Raw genomic sequence first — 21,803 nt, 5'->3', positions numbered from 1 at the left:
TGTAACGGAAAATGTCCTGAATCAATGGTAAAATTAAATGGTGTTTTGCGGTAAGAGTAATTCGAAAATAGTGTGAAGAAATGACAGAAATTTACAAAAGAATATGCAAGCAATTTAACTCACAAATTAACCAGTGAGAGTCTATTACCATCAAATAGGAATTAACAACAGTTAATTAAATTTACTTTAAACCATGTCCCTATCAAATTCATGACTATGAAGAAAATTACTTGCCTCAAAAATCATCCAGGTGTGTACATGTCTTGTAGAATTCAGCTACTGAATAATAGAAAAACCAAAATGGTGACGCTCAGTTAATTTTATCCTTAATGACTGCGTAGACTAATGCAATTTCTCAGCGATCATATGCAAATCAGATGCTGGCGGTTTGAGTGGATTTGGATTTTTGAGTAATAAACTTTAACAGTAGTGTATCTAATTTGTAGTAGCAAGCTTTGATAGCAGTCTGTCGGATTTGGAAATAACACGCTTTGACAGCAGTGTGTCAGATTTGGGTGTAGCAAGCTTTGACAGTAGTGTGATAGATTTGAAGAGTAGCAAGTTTTGAAAGTAGTGTTTTGGATTTGGGGAGTAGCAAGTTTTGAAAGTAGTGTTTTGGATTTAGGGAGTAGCAGTGCTGTGTTGGATTTTGGAGTAGTAAACTTTGATAGTAGTGTGTTGCATTAGGGAGCAGTGAGCTTTGACACCAGTGTGTGGAATTTAATCCTGGCCATGATTAGATGAAAGTGCAGAATAGTTAACAATTGTTAATTTAACCCCCTTATTAACATGTCTACAATAAGACCACACAAAGTGTTTTTATAAGATAGAATTTACTTACAATTAATCAAGAAAATGAGAGACACAGACAACAAATACCCACCTCCACTTCCAAATTCAGCTGCATTATTTTGGCTGGAATAAACATTAAACGCCATAGGGTCATTAAAAGCAAAATGACAGAACATGGAAATTTTGAGATCTTTTTTTTCTTTTTTTTTTTTGAAGATTCTTATTCACTCCAAGCAAAGCACAGTGTCACTTGAACGTCAGGGGATACTATTTGAAACCATATATACAGGGACACTATGTAGGGAGTTGAGCAGCGAGATGTCTGTTCACCTTACACTTGAACTTCTGCATGCTGGGAGGGAATTCCTAAGTCTAGCAGTTCAAGAGAAGAAGCGATTAGAAGCTTTTCTGGCATCTAAGGATCTCTATAATGAAGAGGTGAGATTTTGCTGCTTATCAGGTTAGTCAGGGTATTTCTGTTGAGGGGGCACCAATGCTAGGAGTTCGTCAGAACGCATTCCATTAAAATACTTGTATAACAGGCACAGTGACGCAATATTGTGGTGAGGAGACAGGGGTTGGAGCTTGGTTGATAGTATAGGACCTATTAGGTTGGAGAGTCTTTATGGAGTCTTATCTGAGGGGGAGACTAGTAGTAGATGTACTAACCCAAATATGGCAGCAATACTCCATGCATAGCCAAATGGTGGTTTTGTAGAGATATAGGATACTCTCAGGTCAGAGTAATTTTCTAGCATGGTAGAGAGAGTTCACCTTTGCACCAATCTTTGCAATGTCTTCAATGTATTTGTTCCAATTAATATTACCTGTAAATATTAAGCCAAGGAGTTTGAAGGAAGAACTCTCAGATAGTGTACTTATTAGTAGGGCTATGACAACAGCATATTCTTTTCATTGTTTTAACTCTCGATTGCTTAGCCATTGATATCTTATATGCTTTTATATAGAGTGATGTGGTTCTCGGTTGATTAACTGTGTTGGATATATACATAAGAATCAAAACAATGAAAAGAATATGCTGTTGTCATAGTCCTACTTATTAGTCATGACAATCGGTGGTTGAGAAGATTTCTTGTAATTCTTAAAAGAATGGAATTTATTTTCCAAGCAAGGATTGACATTTTGGTCAAGCTTGAAAAATAAAAGACAGCCATGTTGGTTCTGATAGATTCTCCAAGTGAATCAACTTTTGATAACAGATCAGTAGTTCATTCTACTTAGCTTTGAGTGAATCTAGTTCACGTCTATTTCTAGGCAGTTGCTGATAACAAAACTTTCCACTCAGAATTAAACGTCTTGGCAAAGTCAAGGTAAACGACACCCACTCATGAGCAGTTATCAGTGACCTGACCGATGTCCTCAAGAAACTCGATAAACTGATCACAACCGGAGTTAGAGATAAACTTCAAATGTTCGGGCTATATGAAAACTCCAGAATTCAAGAGGGTTTCTTTGATAGGATTTTATCAATTTGATAATACAGCTGTGGCAACATTCTAAAGATAGAACTGAAGCAATTATGTAATAGCATCAAGATCAGGAGTTGTAATAGCATCAAGATCAGATAGTTGTGCTTATTTAAAGTTGGATAAAAAAAACAGTTCAAAATGAACAAACTTGTAACATAAAAAATGTATATTTGTGCATGCATACAAGAGCACTTTAAGTAGACTTACACCTGCCAAGTGCCATTTAAAAATTTTGATCCCTTAGCAGCTATTTTTACCGGCTAAAGACCAAATCGAATTTGTTCCACAAGTCTAAATTCCATTATATATCAAGTTCCAAGTCTGCAGATCAAAAATTGAGAGGAGTTTAGAAAAGACTATTCCTCAGATAGACTCAAAGACAAGGTCACTTATATCTGAAGAGTAGATAGTGGATTTTGGGTTTACGTTTGGCAGCCTCATAACTTACTTTTGTCATTTAATCCTCACATTCCATGAGCGGTGCTTTTAAAAGAGAGAAAAATTGTTTTCTGTATTAGTTGTTTTTTAACGGGTGGTATGTAGAGAATTTTACTCCTCTCATCATTTTCATCATCATCTTATTAATCCCTATTATTAATTTAAAGTCACTTGGTCAGCCATTTCATCACAGATTCCAGACATACTGCAAATTACATCAGCTGCCTGATTGATCTTGAACAACACTTGACAAGTAGTGACTCATTAGTTAAAAAAAAAAAAAAAAAAATGTTGACACAGAAGACTGCGAATTATGTTCTTACATGATAAGCAAAGCAAAGTGTTGGCATCACATAAAATCCGTCCGTCCAATACTTGGGTCTAAAAAGAAAAGGGGAAAAAGTATAACAATAAAAACATTTTACAAGTCATTCATTAATTTTTGGTTCTTGATCAGAATTCCGCTTATATTAAAAAACAAAAATAAGGAAAATCAAATATTCTAAGCATCCAAGGTGTGACTTTCTCACCTGCTATTTAAAAAAATAAAAAAAATTAAATAAAAAAACAAACAAGGGAAGTAACTCAACAATAATTGATACTTACTAGATTTATGTTGTAATGCCTACAAATTCCTGTTAATCACTTAATGATTCTCTTTATAAAAATAGAACTACTTGATTAATTTATATGATTTTTGGAATATGATATTTTTGTTTTGTCACGGGTTTTTACATTGTGCAGATTTTTTTAAAAATTTTATTTTGATTTTTTTTTTTTAATATAGGAGAAATTTTGGACAAGAACTAACCCTTTTTATTACATTCCAGCAGGTTTTAAAAATATTAGGGTGCTAACAGGCAAAAATATATATCCTCACCAAATATGATTGCTTTGGACTTAACGGCCCAACTACTGTAGGGTCAATTCAGGGTCAAACACTATTTCTGATTATATTGATTTTAGTCAAAGTTCATTTCCTGGTTCTTAGTTATTTCTAAGGCAGAGTTTATTTCTTGGGTCTTTGCATGTATTATTATCTTATTCTATTATTTGTTTGGAAGATATTGTAGTATATTTGTGTTATATTGCTTACTGAAGTAGTTTTAGAGTTTTTGAAAAATTTTTATTGAATAACTAGCAGATGTACCCAACGTTACATGGTATTGAAAAATGTAACGTTAAAATACTTTAATAAAGAAACAGAATGAAATAAAAAAAATGGAAAGAAACTGAAACATATGCATGCAAGTATTGTTTTTTTCTAAACGGTTAACTTCGTGTAAGTTAAAAAAAATAAATAAATAAAAAAAAATACTCAATCCAAGATTGAGACCAAAACCTAAAGGCAAGGAGTTAAGTACAACAATCATAAGGTCAGCTTGCTACGATCTTTAAAAAGTGTTTTCAAACTTATTAATTTTTTTTTTTTTATACACAGGAATTACCACTTATCAAGGACCGGATGCCACTCGAGGATAAGGGTTAATAGGTATACATTAGTCAATGTGATTATAGCACAGTGAACATAAGTAATGGGAATTTTGTAAATTGGATTACTTAGGGGACGGTGGATCAAGAACTTGTTTACGTTGGACTTGAAGACAATCAGATTGTAGTAGTCATGTAAACGATTCGGGCAAGCAAAGTCGTGAAACAGTTGACAAACAGATAAAAATTCGAAGACCCTCCCCCACAAGAACCAATTTTTCAATTTTGACCCCCTTAACAGCCCTTTTGTCTAGATGAAAACCAATTTTTAAGAAATTCTACATGTCTGATTACCCTGTATATCAAATTTCAAGTCTGTAGATTAAAAATTTGTTGAATATATAGGTTGAGTAGTGTTCTCACACACACTTTCATTTTTGTAGATAGAATAGACTAGAAGATGTTTCTGGCGTTGCCCAGCATTAAATGTAATGTTAAATTCCTTTTAAAAAAATGAAGTAAAAAAAAAAAAAAAACGGAAAGAAACTGAGACATTTGCATGCGAGTATTTTCCAAATTTCAAGTCTGTAGATCAAAAATTCGTTGAGAATATAGGCTGAGAGTTGTCTTCAACACACACACACACACACACACACATTTATTGATATATCGATTTTATCTCTTTAAGGTATGCTATTAATTGGCTAATGGTCATGTGTTTAAATAGATCTTTTAATGTTTTTACAGTAAAGTACTTTTTCTGTGTAGATATCAGTTTGGTGCAATCTATCATCAAGTGTCTTACAGTGTATGGCATGACAAACTATGCATTATGGAGGCTCCTCTCCTAGAATTGGTGGGTTATTTTAGCACATCTAATATGAAGTCGAGAGAGAGTATAACTTCCTCCTTTCATGATTCTTTGTATTCTTGTACTCATTCACCTAGAGTGGGTTTTATTCTTAACTAGCCTGGTTGCCCGGCATTGCCCGGGTGTTTAGAGGTGTGTGTTGAGCAAAAAAAAAAAAAAAAAAAAAAAACGTGACCTCTTTGCTGTTGTGCCCATCACCAAACCAGAAGTGCCGAAGGTTTAAATTAAGACTAGTCAGTTGAAAAGAGGGGATGACTTTCGAAAATATCAGCGAAAAAAAGCAACCCCTCCCTGCAGAAAAGTGCCCAGTTAAGGGTGAAGGAATGAATGTTTTTGGCCAATTTTTCAATATTTGTCGTCCGAAGGGCCGAGCTTCAAAACGATACCAATCTCGTGAAAATCCGTTGCCTCTGTCAAAAGTTTTAGCTAGGCATACATACATACATACATACATACATACATACAGACAGGTGAGATTCATATTATAGATAATTTATTTGGGTTACAGTTGTTCTAGTGAATTTGCCATTTGTTTTTGGATACATGATTGTATTTTTACTTTTAAATCCATGAATAGAATCTTGTAGGTTTGGTCAATGAGTTCTTTATGAGCATTTGTGGTGGCTCTATGTTATACTGGGTGCGACAACTAAACGGTTTGCTTTTTTTTTCACTTCCTTTTCCGCTTAGCATCACAGATTCAAGCCTGCCTGTCTGCTTACTACCTTTTTTTCTTCTTCACTCGCTGCTATTTACATTTTTTTAGGGTATTGGTTAATTTTTTTAAACATTTTTTTCAGGCTCTGTTGATCAATACACTTACCATAAAACCTCTCCACATTCAGGGAACGCTGGGTACCCCCTCTAGTTTATTCATAAGCAATACTAAAATAGGATTTATAGTACATGAAAACAGTTTCTAATCTACAAAAAATAAAGGTAAGATTTAATATCAGGATATTTTCCTTACACTGAAACAGGTCTTATGTGGCATGTATATTTTTTTAACATGAGATTTGTGTATTTTATTTATTTATTTGCGGACCAGTATCCTCATCTTTATAGTTATTGTTTCACGACGTTTCAGCCAACTATTCCTCTGGCCTTCGTTAGGTTGTTAACTGCGACAGCATAGGAATGTTGAATTTATCTTCATTTATTAAATTTGTTGCAAACTGTTATTTGATTTAAAACAACCCGGTCTTTGTAAAAAAAACAAAAAACAAAAAAAAAAAACAGAAAACACTTACCTTGTGTTTATATGTCCTGGTGGTGGATGCGGTAGGAAATATTTTATGGACACCAGGAAAATAATATACATCATAGATAATGCGCCAATTATACTGAAAATAAAAGAATCTAATTTTGAAAAAAGTCTACATGTTTTTTTTAAATAATGAATTATCACTTATTAAGGTTATAAGCCACTCAAGGAAAAAGGGTAATAAGATCGATAGACTGTCAGTTGGATGATGAAGAATATTATGAAGCGATTAGAAAGAACGGATATACATCATTTGATTACTTATGGTTTATTTGTAAGCATTTAAAGAGAAATCTGATATCCCTCTGCTAGGAAGCAGTCCCATGATAATGCGGTTAGAAAAAAAAAAAAACCTGATTAAAAAGATATTCTAAACAAAACCTTTTCATTAAAATGCATTGTAATGTAAGTGTTCTCAATTTTGATATAAAATTATTTTTGTCCATGCAAATGAAATATACATCCTCACTCTGATGGAAAATTTGGACATATGCAACAAAAGCTCATTATTTCAAAGGAAGGGTGTTTTAAATAACACAAATAATTACATTTATGTAGCAGTATGATGAAATATAATAACCAAACATTATTTAATGCAATATTACTTTGAAATAATATGCAGAGTTCTAGTCACAAATGCATACATAAAAATCTATTGTTTTGGTAGGATCCATTTATTTATATACACACACACACACACACACACACACACACACAGGGTGACCCCCCCCCCAAAAAAAAACGGGCCCCAACTCTACTTAGTCCCTGTTTCTTAGTGTTTTGTCTGAATGAAACGGAACTTAGGTCATAACTAGTTTATTATATTCAACATATCACATCAAAACTGTTGAGTGTAAAATGCTCAGAAAAACAATTGAATGTCCTGTTTTTTTTTCAGTCACCCTGTATATCTCAATTTGGGAATTTTAAGTAAGATTATCTCTGGAGTGAATGTGTGACCTTGAACGTGTCCTTACACGCCCTTGACCCCTGATCGCAGCCCAGTTATGATCTGCACCCTGGTCGGTACAGTTATGATATGTCGACTGGGCAACCAGGTCTGCCAACCGTTAGTATGTCGCGTCACCCAGTGAGTTCTTCGTTAAGGCGTTGGGGATTCTTCTCGGATGCTCGGTCCTCAAGGCCTGTTCTCCGTGGATCGTCTAGTTATTCTGGGTGTTCGTTGACGGATACGGTGTCACAAATGGCCAATAAAGAAATATACAAATATAGGGATCAACGCACATCAGCAACAAAACTCCGGAGGTTGGTTAATATAATATATATTTCGGAAATTCATAAAAGAAGTATTTACAGCATATACATATAGTTGACAATTAATTCAAGCAAGCAGTTAGTTCTACAACTGAGCTTCTGTTGTTGAAATACCTGGTCGGTATCGCGAACTTTGTGTAATTCTCGTTAAGTGATCGACACGTTATAAGCGTTGAGTTATCAGGCACCAAGCGAGGGGGGGGGGGAGAGAGAGGAGAGGTGATTCTACCGAGACTTAGCTCTCTTTGACTGATTCCGGACTCTCTTCTTTCTCTTCTCTTCCGTTCTGACTTAATCTCTGATTTTTCATTTCTTTTATAATACAATTATGGAATGATGACGACACCCATGTTCGTCATCGACCAATCAAATTGCTTGATTATACTTCGACAGGGCCCTTTTTCATTGGTCCATTTCCAAAATTGGATTGACTCCTTTAATTAACGCCCAACTTACACGTTGTATTATTTAACTCCTCCCTGGCTTACTAATGGAATTTTTCATATATAGGAAAATTATTTTTCCTTTGACTTAAAGTAAATCACGCGATTTTATTTGTTTTAAAATTATCTATTGATCTCATTTTTCGCTTTGATAATTCAAAGGAATTTTAGTTTATCTTTGAATTAAGTTCTGGTTGTCGGCCATTCCATTATATCAGACATTTTGTTTACGCCAAAAGACCAAGAATGCATTTGTCGCTTTAAACTTATCGGACAACACATTTTCCCATCCGAGCAAAAATATTTCATAACTTCAATTTTCATTCGACCTGATTCACCAAATGACAATTCTCGATACGTTATATTATTGTTTTGAAATTTCGGACAATTCATTTTTTTCCTATTCTTTGTTCTAAACATAATGCCGAGTCACTGCGTGTGTTTCTCTCGGATCAAAAACAACCCGACTTTTCAATTGTCAAACTCACAGGTCAACTTGGCTCATAGTTTTGCCAATTGCGGGTGTGAAATCCCCACCCCTCCGGCTCCTGTACAACTATGATTTCGGCCCTTGTAGATCAAACGCCTGTGTATTTTGGCTAAAATATTTTATTCATTCTTTTTCGCTTTTGAAGTCTAGAATGTGATTTAATCTCTCGCTACAAAGGCACTCTTGCCGCCGCCATCTCAACAACAGACTTAGCTCAGAATTTATTCACAAAAAAAAATTAATAATAATTTTTATTCCTTCAACCCGATCATCGTCCAGGAACAAAAAATTGCTTTTAACCAAAAGAAACGTCACATCAACCCTACAGGTCTGATGTGGCCTCTCTTTAGTGTTACAAATGTGGTATTTTGGTGATTGAAGATTCTAGCTAGGAATAGCTTAGACAAGTATAAGGTAGTATCAGAAGGATGACTTTAAACATCCCCCTCTTCATACTTTGGAATGGGGTTGTTCCTAATTTATTTTATGATTATTTTATAATTATTGTAAAATTTTCTAAACGTAATAAATTTTTCCAATTTTTGACCTCAAAAGTAGAATATTGAAATAAAATTTTAGTTAACTTTATTTCATTAAAACAGAAATTTAGTTTAGATTTGCTCCAAAGCTTTCAAAATGCACTGTTTACAAATATCAAAAATTTGTTTTTAAAAAAAAATAGTAATTGCTTTATATTCATAAGTTTGAAATTTATAAAAAAAAAAAAAAAAAAAAAAGAAAAAAAAAGCATTAAAAAGTAACATATTCATAAGACAATCATTTAATCTTTTCGTGGATGAAAATTTTATTCCAAACTTAGGAATGTTTGATAGACAAAGCTTCTTAAAAAGATGCTTGGACACATTAAAATATGCAGCCATTCAATTTGGGCTTTTTCAAAATGAAAATGCTTTTTAAAAGTAAAGTTTGACAGATAAACAAACAAAGCTTTTTACAGATTTGTGACGACTTTGGTATATATATTTTTTTATGGTGACCATATCTATTATCCCCTCTCCTTATATGATATTTTGATTGCATAAATTCCCCTCTGGACAAAAGTATTGTAGGTTTGCAGCAACAAGTGCCACATACAAATTCAATACATCTACCCTAATAGGCACTATCTTATGTGACTCACGACCACCATTTCTGCCACATTTACTCGTGATAATAAAATATTACATTACATCCGATGAGCAACACCATCACACTCACCACATCTACAGAGGAAGAAGTTCCTATTTTACTCAATATTTAGTGGTGTCACCACTACTATTTGTCACCAGGTCCAATTCTAATTTTTCAACTATCCATAACTGGCTAAGACATACAGACATAATATATTCTTTCCAATTTCCGAATTCTAAATGATAACAACTCCCTAACAATTTTCTGCTCTTTCTGATTGGCTGAGATCTGCCATTCTCATATTCCAGAATGAAACTAATTCCTAAATAAACAACTATTTTAAAAGTTTACAAAAATGGTGTCACTCTCCCCATAAGACACTAGTGCTAAAATAAAACAAAAGAAATACAAACGTATAAAAACAGACAATTAAATACTGAAAACCTTATTTACTGGAACAAACGTGCAGAAGTAAAAAACTTTATATGCATAACATCTTCTCCATCTTTGCTTGTACATCCGGAACACTAAAAAAAAAATGTAAATACAGCAATGGTTTGTGAATGTAAACATGTACAAAATACCGACAAAGCACTATCCCTCTCCCCAATAAAAATCTGCCTTGAAAAAATAAAATTAAAAAAAAATGTTTTCCTTTGTTTTTTTACTATTCCGGTTGATGATTAGATTTTTATTTATTTTTTTTTTATTTTTTATTTATTTTATTTTTTTTTTTACACTCATTAATTACACTACAGTTTTAACATAAATTTAATTACATAGGGAAACAATTATTTGTTATATACTTGCGTTTTCACCAATTTTGAATTCTGTGGAATATTTTATTTCATTTTCGAACTGATTCTTGAAATTGCACATACGTTAACTTTTTTTTTTTTTTTTTGGTGGAGGGTAAATTTGTAAATTAGGTCCATCTTCACAATTTTCTTTAAAATGACGACTTGATAGGTTTTTGACTATGCTGATCAAGAAAATCTCATTCATATTTGGCAGAGACAAGTACTTTTAGACATAAAAACCTGTATTATGTATTGTAATTCACTGGCTGCTAGGTTTGTACGCATACGCACGCACGATAAATCTACTTCTTTCATACTGACACTGCCCCCCCTCCATTTTTTTTTAAGCATTTGCGGGTGAGTATGCTGACAACTATCACAGTTAAAGGTTAAATGTGGGGGAATTATCCCCCCACCCCCACCCACTAAAAAAAATAAAAATAAATAAAGAGGAGGTTGTCTACTCCAAAAACTGTTCTCTACATGAGGATGTTGGGGGCGTCTATTCCGAAAGCCGTTATTTTTAACTATTCTCACAGAAGTGAAATGAAAAAGTCATAATTGTTTTGTTTTACACATTAAAAAAAACACGACATAGAACTGGAATTTACTTTAATACTATTGGTGGAAGAGTTGAAAAGAGGAAGACTTGAACAATAAACGGAAACAGCTACGACTGCTACCACTGATTTCGATCGATTTTACTTTCTATTATTATTCTAATGGACCATTGTTCGTAATTTTATTAATTCATACTGATTTACGAATTCCCTTAATTGCTTTTTTTTAGATTCAAACAGTACTTGCATGTTATTAACCCAAACCATCACTAATCGCCAGTGAAAGCCAGATTATTTCATTTTAGCCACGACCACCAATGTCTGCAATCATTCAGTTGCCCAGCATTGCCCGGGTGTTTGGAGGTGTGTGTTGAGAAAAAGAAAAAAAAAAAAAAAAGAAAAAAGAAAATAATAATACAAGGTGTTAATTTCTTTCTTCGATCTTAAAAGGTTGAATCTATCATTGTTGACCAGTGCATGATTGTCGTTATGTTCATTGTAATTGCAAATTCGTAGGTGGCTCTTAACTTGTAAGGTCACTAGAAAAACAAAAAATTTTACATACAGCATTTAATATTTACTAACTGGTCACCCATCTAGGACTGACCAGATTTAACATTTAACTTTGATAATCTTATAGGAACTGATGTGTCAGTATGATTATAGCCATATTTGTGATTTCATTGTTTGAAATTCTAAATATGGAATAGCTATTTTTTTAACATCTATTTGCACTGTAAATTTATTAAGGAAAAAATATCACATTTTTTTAAATGGGTTATATATTTTTTAATTATATATTACTTTATCAGATTAAAAACTAGTAAAAGCACTAATGGAGTAAAGCTGAATAAAATTTCTGAAATAAAATGATTAAAAGAATGAACTTGATGAACTTAGGACATTTGGAGGGGGGTGTTATCTGATGAAATACTAAGGTCTTATGTATAACATGAAAAAAAATTAAAACTAGAATATTAGGAAGATCTCTATCATTTCAGAAATTACAGGAGCAACTGAACTCCTGAAAAAGAATTTTAAAACTACTTTGCAAATATACTCGGTGAACCAAGTGCAAGAGATTCAAACAATTGCACTTAAGGGGATGGTCAGAATCTTAAAAAGATCTCTTGGTTGAAATATATAAGATAGCAAGTGAATGTTTGGCATCCGATAGAATGTCCCATCCCCAGCTTAAACAAACTGATAAGAAAATTTAAAAAAAATGGAAATATGAAAACTGTATATTTCTATTTTATAATCTGTGAGAATGTAGGTAATTTGTACATTTTTTTTTTTTGTTAATATATAAAAATAAGACTTTCCAAAAGGTGTAAAATCATTTTTTTTTTTTTTTTTTAAATTCTGTTGGAATTATTTATAAAGATTTTCTGATTGAATATTTTTTTTTTTTTAACTCACCTGACATATTTGAGGAAATCAATTTTCTTTGGGAAGCATAAAGGTAGAATGATTATAAATGAAGTAACCGGAATGATGAACATCCGATGCATGTACCAAGGATTCGTCACACAATAGAGTTTGGCATTTATGAAGATAAAAACTGAAAGAAGAAAAGATTATTGGATTTAGAACAAATAGAAAGGAATTCTGGAACTGACGATAGTTTGAAGTGAAATTAAATCACATTTTATTTTTAAATAATTTTTTTTAAAAGCACCCATTTCCAAAAGAAGTTCAATCCATCCATTTTAAATTGCATTTACATTGGGATCTTCGTATCTCTATTATTCCTGATATTCATGAATGACCTTCCAGATAAAGTTGTGTACATCCATTCTTCCCACGAGCGTAGTATCATCAGCAAATATACCCATCTCAGACACAATATTATCACAGAGGTTTATAATGAAGATCAGGAATAATAGTGGCTCAAGGATCGACCCTTAAGGCACTCTGGCATTAATGTTATGCTGTTTAGATGTATGCCCATCAAGGACAACCTGGATAGTCCCATTGTCTAAGAAGGATTTAATTATATGTAGTATTCATCCAGTTATACCGTACCATTTAATTTTCATCTTTGTGCCAGACTGTCAAAGGCCTTGGATATATCAAGGGCTACAGCTCTAGCTTTGCCTGCCTTATCCAGTGTGTGGAATGTGTGTCCAGCGATTACCGTTAAAATATCCAAAACGACATTGTCTAAATTCATACTGTTTGTCAGAGAGAAGATTAGCTTTTGTGAGGTGGTGAACTAGTGCTTAATTGATAAAATTGATAAAATCTCAAAGATTTTAGTGAAGAGTGGGAGGAGACTGATAAGATGATATTTGAGATGGTCAGTCCTTTGACCAGAGTTCTTGCACACTGGTATTACAGCGACCATCTTCCAGCTGTTAGGGGAGCAAGATTCATCAAGGCATTTGTTGCAGATTTTGGAAAGTACAAGGGCTAGCTCACCTGAGAGAGGGAGTTGTCCGTTGGCTCTCAAGTAGAGCTAGTGGCAAGTCGCTGGGCAAGCAGTTATGCCTTCTCAGTTGCAGTGCATGTGACCTTTTGGTTGTTGGATAGTGGAAGAATTACTTTATTCACTTCACTATTATAAATTTTCCAGAAGTTTCGAGTTCCTATCTTCTGTGATTCTATGCATTCCCTGGTTATTTCAGCATGCTTTCTTTTGGCTGTGACTATTTCACTCTTACAATGATTCTAGCATCTACAAATTTTTGCCTATTTGTATTTGACTTATGGCACGAACTAGCGGAATGCATGCTGTCTTTGTGCCATAGGAGCTGAACAATCTGTAGTGAACCATGGGGGCTGAGTGGGGCTTGCTATAATATTGCCATGTGGGAACATATGCTTCAATGCCTGCTTTGCACTATTTGGTTGTCTCATTTACACATTATTCATCAGGAAGAGAGAAGATATTGGTCCATGGAGCATCTTTGATGTGTTCTCTAATGGCTTCCCAGTAGCTTGTCATTTAGAGCAACAGTTCCTCACCTTAGGGTTGGGATTTAAGTGTGATGTCTACGGATACCACTAGGTTGTTTACATTTCCAAGTGGACTGTGGACATTAATCACACAATTTTTGGGTATTGTGGTAAGGAATAGGTCTAGAAGTGAAGCTTGCTGGTGTTCATTTGTTTAATTTATTTCATATTTAAAATAACGTGTTTAAAATTTATAATGTTTTAAATTTTACTTTTAAATCTTACATTTTAAAATGCATTTTATTATTATTATTATGTAAATTAGTCTACGAATGCTGTGTTCTGAGTATGGAGCAGAGACTTGGACCACGTATGCTAGTCACGAGAAAAGACTGAACGTCTACCGTCTCCAATGCTTGCAACATATCATGGGCATCAATTGGTGGGATAGAATCACCAATGAAAAGGTGCTAAGACGTGCTGGCAGCCGCTCCTTGTTCCAGACATTAAAGATACGATGATTGCGCTGGCTTGAACATCTGTGCAGAATGCCTGATGGCAGTCTCCCTAAGGATATCCTCTACAGCGAACTAGCAAATGGATCAAGAAGCTGCGGTCGCCCGGTGCTGCACTTTAAAGACGTGGCCAAACGGGATCTGATCGCTCTTGGCATTGATGTGAATGTGTGGGAGGAGCTAGCTGAAGATAGACCAGAATGGAGGCGTGCCTTGAGTAAGGGTGGCGAAGGACTTGAGAACCTTTGGTTCGAGAGGCTGGTGCAGAGAAGACAAAACTAGTGACTATGTTTACTGTTGCTTGCATTAATCTTTCTTAGATTGCTTGCTATTATTATGTAAATTAGTAATGGGACACTTCCAATATTTTTCCTGATTCCTTATAAATCACTAAATATTTAACTGTAAACGATTGTGTTTTTTTCTCTATTACATGTTAAATGTGCAGATATTTTCTCAAACCTAAAAACACTTGAGGAGGAGGAGGGAGATCCATAGATTTTAGTTTGAATGGTAGATTCATATTTATTATTTCTACCTGCAGTGAAAGATTTTGTTTTTAAACAAAATTGAATTAAAAGATAATTAAAGGAATCGTTTTTGGCATCGGAAAATAGCCAAACATTTTTCCGATTTCATTACCTCAAAAAGTTCTGTTTTTTTCTGATTCTGATTAACACTAATTTAAATGTAAGCCACCAAAAAGGTTCAAGACTTATTGTACATGAGGAGTACATGAAAAGGCGGGAAAAAATGAAATTGGCATTTTCTGCTTAAGGTCAACGTTTAATTTGCTTAAAAAAAGAAAAAAAAAAAAAAAATTTTTTAAATGCTTTGAAATTTTCATGTAAGCATGATCAACCACAAAATGTTAAAGTAATAGATACAGCAAGCAATTCGGCCAAACTAAAACAACTTAATCAGTGAAAAAATACAAACAGAAATGCCATGAGTTTGTCCTATGGTTAAACAGGATTGTGAAGACAGTCCTGCAGCCACTGTGGAGGAGAGACAGACAACACGAGATAAGAGATCGCCATCTTGAAATGGGGAGATGCACAGCTGAATGGAACTCTGAGGGAGATTTTAAAAAAACTTTATTTGTAAGAAGTATGGTGTGGTTTGCTTGAAGCATTGTTTAACGGATAAAATGTGTTTTTGAAAGCTTACAATGCAGGAATGTACAATCGTTATGAGCAGATAAATAAATTAAGAAATAATAAATAATTCAATAGTTCTTTTTTTTCCTTTTTTTTTTTTTTTATTTTTTTTATTTACCTGAATGGTTTGTCTTTCTTTCATTTTTTTTTTCAACTGTGGATGGTATTTATTCCATAGGCCCTTTCAAGTGTATAACTCATCCTCAGTGGAGAATTTAATATCCATTCTCTAGGCTTTCAATTGTAAAGTGGCTGTTTTGTTTATATTTTAAATTCAAACACTCAGTTTAAATAATTCCATTGTCAGTTAAGGGGAGGTAATTATATTTTTTTTTAAATATCTATAGATTTTCTGATCAAGGGGACAAAATTCTAAATTCTTGTTTCATATGGTTATAACTGTTCATTGTTGTTTAAATTATTTTTTATAAATTTTTAAATGCTCTAAAGCTTAAATAGTTATGTAAACAGTTAAGGGAGGTGATTTTCTTCCTTTTTTGTTATGTGAATTATCACTGAGACCGCCATACTTCTTGATTAAAGAAGAATTTCATCTGAATGTAAGAAGTGGAATAGTTCAAGTGTTTTCTGATACGATGAGTCATTAGATGAAAATAACTTTTGAGCGTTAAAAATTTATAAAAATAATTTAAACAACAACGGCCAGTTATAACCATATTAAACAAGAATTTAGAATCATGGTGTTGATTTTGGGTGTGGTTTGGTGGAAGATTTTGGGATTGTCTTAATTGCTATTTCGTTTAGTATATTGGTGAAAGCTAACATAGGATCTGGTTTGTTAACTATTTCTTGGTTAATTAGGTTTGTACAAAGTTTGCTAAGTTCAGTCCAGTTAGCTTTATAGATTTGCCATTTTGGTTTTGTTTCTTCTGTTGTAGGTTCTTGGATTTTGAGAAAAATTGGGAAGTGATCGCTGCTGGACGGGTCATTATGTACCACCCATTGTAAGTCCATAAATATTGTGGGGGAGCATAGTGTTAGGTCAATAGCTGATGTTGTTCCTGTGCCTGGGTGAAGGTATGTGTGTGTTTTGTCATTGAATATAGCTTTTTCAGGTGATTCCAGTAATGATTCAATGATTTTCCCAGTTTGGTTAATATTCTCACATCCCCACATTTTGTTATGGGCGTTGAAGTCCCCCATTAATATAAAAGGTGTGGGGAGTTGTATATTCAGATCTTCGATTTCGGTTTTATTTAGTTTATGTTTAGGTGGAATGTAGATTGAACAAATAGTTGTTGGTCAGTGGAATGTAGCTTTAATTGCTATTGTTTGAAGGTTTGTTTGGAATTGTAGTTTTATATGTGGTATCTGTTTTTTTATTATAATTGAGGTGTCACCTATTGGTCGATTATCTGTTTGTGATCTATTTGTTTGGTTGTAAATGTGGTATCCTTTGAAGTTGATGGTGTCCGTTTTCGTTTTGGTTAGTTTTTAAAGTTTCAATTAGATTTTTGAGTTTGGAGATTAGCTTAAGTAGGTCTTAGTAGTGGGTTTAGTTTGTTTGGTTTGAAATTTTTGTGATGTCTGCATAAGTGTTTATTTTTTCGAGAGCTTGCTATTTTCCTTGCTTCAGGAAAGGATACATTTTGTTTGTATTTATTTTCAGCTATTTCTTTTTTAAAGATTTTGAATATTTTAGAGTATGCTGGGTGTTTTTCTTGGCAATTTGGGCATTTTGTTTGGTTGGGGCATTCACTTTCAGTGTGGTTAGGTTCTTTTAAGCCACATTTTCCACATATTTTCTGTCCTTTGTATGTTTCTGTTATGTCCATATTTATGACACTTGAAACATCTCAGAGGGGCTGGTATATATTGTTCTACTTTTTCTATTGTATATCCACTTTTTATTTCTTTGGGAATTTTTCGTGTATTGAATGTTAGTACGTAGGTTTTTGTAGGTATGGTTTGACCATTCCTTTTTATGTTTATTCGAACATGATCGATTACTCCCCGTTTTCTTAGGGCATTTTCTACTTCTGCTGTAGCCAAGGTTAATTCATGGCTTTTTATGACACCTTTTGATGTGTTTAATCTTTCATGGGCAAAACTTGCATTTATAGATATGGAATTTTTCCATCTCTAAGATGTTTTTAGCGTCTTTATAGTTGTCTACTGTGACAAGTAGATTGCCATTTTTCATTTTTTTTTTTGCTGTTTTTGGGTTGTTGTTTTGATACAGTATTTTTTCAATTAAGAATGGAGACGGATCGCTGATCTTATTTCCTTCTAAGGTTTCGATTACTATGAATCTTGGGTATTTTTCGTTATTAATTATTTCATAGTTATATTCTTGCTCACTGAGCTGGTTACATCAGAGTGGGTTCTTTTCGATTTTGTTTTATTTTTTTGGTTTCTGGATTTTTTGTTTGGGTTTATTATATCCATGGAAGTTTGTTTAGATTTTCATCTCTTTTGCTCCCCACCCTCCTCGGAGCCCGAAACTGAGAGATGTTAGGGGGGAAACCCATTCGCCCTTTTATCCCAGGGATACAAAAAAAGTATACTCAATTGATTGAGTTTGTTCCATCATTTCCTGTTTCCTCCTTTAGTTTCTTCTTTCCCAGTTTGATAGAAACATTGGTTAGGGAGCAGTTGTGTGGTTTTGTCTCATCAATTGATTGACCCTTGCCATCGCCTTCTAACACTTACCTGGTTTGTCTATGTTTGTAGTAATAAGATATTGTATTATCTTTAAATCAAATTTGTTTATTTTTTTTTTAGATGTTATAATTGACATTTTCAGTGTAAGTGATAGGGCTTGACATGACTAGCCGATTGGTCGGATCGGGCCTCTCCAACCGCCCGTCTAGCCTAGTACAAGGCCAAAGTGGAGTGTTGCAACTGATACCTTTATTTTCCCTAGGCATCAGTTGCTCAGCCACCAAGATCCTTTTCCTAGGCATCTCGGGTTGCCACTCACGGCCAACAGGTAGCCCCATTGAGGGACTTTTACCCTTTGCAGGGGGGGGGGGAGTAGTCGGCGTATTCTAATGCCCCACCAATAGGGCCAACCGGGAAGTAGGGAAGGAAAAAGAAAGGAGGGGGGAGAGGAAGGGGCCGTTTTTATTTTTGTAGAACATAATTAAGTTTTACAAAAGAGAATAGAAAACAAAAACAGAAATCGATGTAGGTGCATTTCGTCTCAGAAAGGCAATAGATAGCCTGATCTGGTAGCACCAGTCATATATTCGTATGATGAGATATATATATATATATATATATATATATATATATATATATGATTTTCAGAATGTGAGAAATTGTATATAATAAATTCCACAGCCAAACAACGTCGCAGCCCACAAGAGCCATGACAGTCAAAGAACCGGAAGCCCAAGACTCGAGTTTCGCCCTCATTTGGGCTCATCAGTTAGACACATCCGAACTCAGGATTCGAAACCCGAGCCTCTTGCATGCAAGGCAAGCAATCTACCAACTGAGCAAACGCCCTGCACACAAGAATTTCTATTAACCAACACAGATCAAGCAAGCCGCGCCGAAATCCGACTGTGAAATGAACCTACTTAACAAACTCATTACCTTTTTTGTAGGTTGAACAAACTCAATCAATTGAGTATACCTTTTTTGTATGTTCATTTCACAGTCGGATTTCGGCACGGTTTGCTTGATCTGTGTTGGTTAATAGAAATTCTTGTGTGCAGGGCGTTTGCTCAGTTGGTAGATTGCTTGCCTTGCATGCAAGAGGCTCGGGTTTCGAATCCTGAGTTCGGATGTGTCTAACTGATTAGCCCAAATGAGGGCGAAACTCGAGTCTTGGACTTCCGGTTCTTTGACTGTCATGGCTCTTGTGGGCTGCGACGTTGTTTGGCTGTGGAATTTATTATATATATATATATATATATATACTTATACATAAGTCTCATATATATATGTTCATATACTTATCCCTAATTAATTTCAAAAATATTATCTGTAAAATATCTGAAATAGAGAAAAAAAATAATAATTAAGTGGCAAATAATTAAATGACAAAGATTTTCAACCCTTCAGTTACTTTTTGGACGCCCTGTACTTACATTCTTACTTACATTTGTATTTATACTTACATTCTTGCCATTGATCAGCAAGGAGGACAAGATATATTATACACGTTCCGAAGCAATAGAGCGTGATTGCTATGGAACAGCAAAATAACCCTATGGAGCCGCACATCGAATGGACCACTTCTTGATAATTATTACTATTTTGCAAGTCAGAGCAATAAACCAGGATGAAAAGGGCGCCCACAACAAATACCACCAGAAACTGAAAAAGAAACATTTCATTTAATTAAAATTTAAAAAATGATAGGAGGAACATTAAAGGAAATTAAAAAAACTGAAATCATCTATTATAGAATAATCTGTTTGGATGTTTGTACGTTTGGCTAAAAGTCAAGAACTTAAAAACAACCATCCACAAAGTTAGTATTTTTCATCAGTGTTGCTCTGAATGAATAATAAACAATACTAATAGAGAAAGGTAGTTTGCTTGAAGCATTGCTGGTAAATAGATATGAAAGAGTATAAGAAGGCTATAGCAATGCAGGGAACCGGCTGTTGTATTGGTGTGACGTCTGAACAAAAATGGACAAAAGAAGGTTTTTATTTGTTTTGTTATTTTACTTAACTGTGTATATCCATTTATTTTTCAAGATAATCACAATACAAATCAGTAAATACGAACTGTTTGCCGAAACTGTAACAATAAGTTCATATTTATTGATTTGTATTGTGATTATCTCGAAAAATAAATGTTTATTTGTTTGTTAGCGATACTTATTGAATGAATTCAATTATTTACATGGAAGTGCATTTTTATCTAAATGCGAGTTGGGAATAATTTCCCCTTTGACCAGTTTGGTACCCCTAAATGGGGAGTGGCATATGTATTATTTTTAAAATATAATTATCCACTGATATGTGTTTTCCCTGCAAAATAGCTCAGTGGAAGAGGCTTAGGCTTCTTATCACAGAGTCCTGATTTCGAATCTCACTAGATTCAGCCACTCTGATGAGTCGTAGACGACGAAACGTGTTAGTGGATAATTATATTATAAAAATAATACATATGCCACTCCCCATTTGGGGGTACCAAACTGGTCAAAGGGAAAATTATTCCCAACTCGCATTTAGGTAAAAATGCACTTCCATACAAATAATTGAATTCATTCAATAAGTATCACTAACAAAAACAAACAAACATCTACGTAAAAATGAAATACATTAGTAGTCCTGTGAGATAGCTTAAGCTTCTCATCACAGGATCCTGATTTTGAATCTCACTAGATTCAGCCACTCTGATGAGTCTTAGACAAAACACGTGTCAGTGGATAATTATATTTTAAAAATAAATGGATATACATAGTTACATACTATAATTAAAAAAAAAGAAAAAGACCTTTTGTTTGTCCATTTTGTTCACACGTCACCTCAAGACAACAGCTGGTTCCCTGCATTGCTATAGCCTTCTTATACTCTTTCATATCAATAAATAATACATATCTAAATTTTTTTTATGCATATCTAAAAATTTATTATTTGGATGTCAATTGGGCCAGGTTTTGTCAGGAGGAGGTCGATTTTCAGTGTTAGCTAATTTGGAAGGAAAATGCTGATTCATTCTCAGGGGGTACTATTCTATAAAGGAGAGCTGTTCATGTGCATGTTCAGCTATGAAAGAATGGGCTGGATAGAGAAGAAAGAGGGGCTTTGAGAGAGGGAGGAATAAAACAGGAAGGGTAAACAGAAAGATAAAAAGGCAGATAAAGAGATAAAAGCTTTAATAGAAATATGTTACACATGCAAGTTCAACGCCGGGTACCCCTGCTAGTCTGTATAAAGGAAAGCTGTATTTCTGTCTGTGTGTCAGGAACTACATAAGATACATGTACAAACTTTACACTATCAGATTTAACGTGACCACTACCTGATTATGTTAAACAATACTGTAATATTTATTCCGTTAGAGTCACCAGGGATCAAATCAATGAATGTTTGACTCATGTCCAGGTAATCCACATCTAAAATTTCAAGTGTTTAGACCCAAAATTGACAGAGGAGTTATCAAAGGTCAACTCTTTCAACTTTGACCTCTTGGCAGCCAAATTTTCGCCCCAAAACTGATTAAAAAGCTTGCGGCATATCTGAATACTCTTTATGTAAAATTTCAAATGTTTAGACCCAAAAGTGGCTGAATAGTTTGCTAGAGACCACAAA

At 34.0% G+C, this 21,803-nt stretch overlaps 1 protein-coding gene across 1 annotated transcript in view; it reads right to left on the bottom strand.

The window, feature by feature from the left end:
* The window catches only part of LOC145277049 (sodium-coupled neutral amino acid transporter 7-like), a 58,925-nt gene that overhangs the window by 13,752 nt on the left and 23,370 nt on the right, over window positions 1-21,803 (bottom strand). Inside the window, exons 3-6 of the mRNA XM_080128702.1 lie at window positions 19,653-19,851; window positions 12,408-12,549; window positions 6,273-6,365; window positions 3,044-3,101 (exon numbers count right to left, since the gene is read on the bottom strand). Coding sequence (XP_079984828.1) covers window positions 3,044-3,101; window positions 6,273-6,365; window positions 12,408-12,549; window positions 19,653-19,851 — 492 coding nt within the window. The remainder of the gene's footprint in view (window positions 1-3,043; window positions 3,102-6,272; window positions 6,366-12,407; window positions 12,550-19,652; window positions 19,852-21,803) is intronic.

Source organism: Euprymna scolopes, chromosome 1, assembly GCF_053919585.1.
Source record: "Euprymna scolopes isolate OS-2025 chromosome 1, ASM5391958v1, whole genome shotgun sequence".
Lineage (NCBI taxonomy): Eukaryota > Metazoa > Mollusca > Cephalopoda > Sepiida > Sepiolidae > Euprymna > Euprymna scolopes.
Note: the sequence above shows the minus strand (reverse complement) of the source record. Positions and strands in the feature narration are given on the sequence as shown.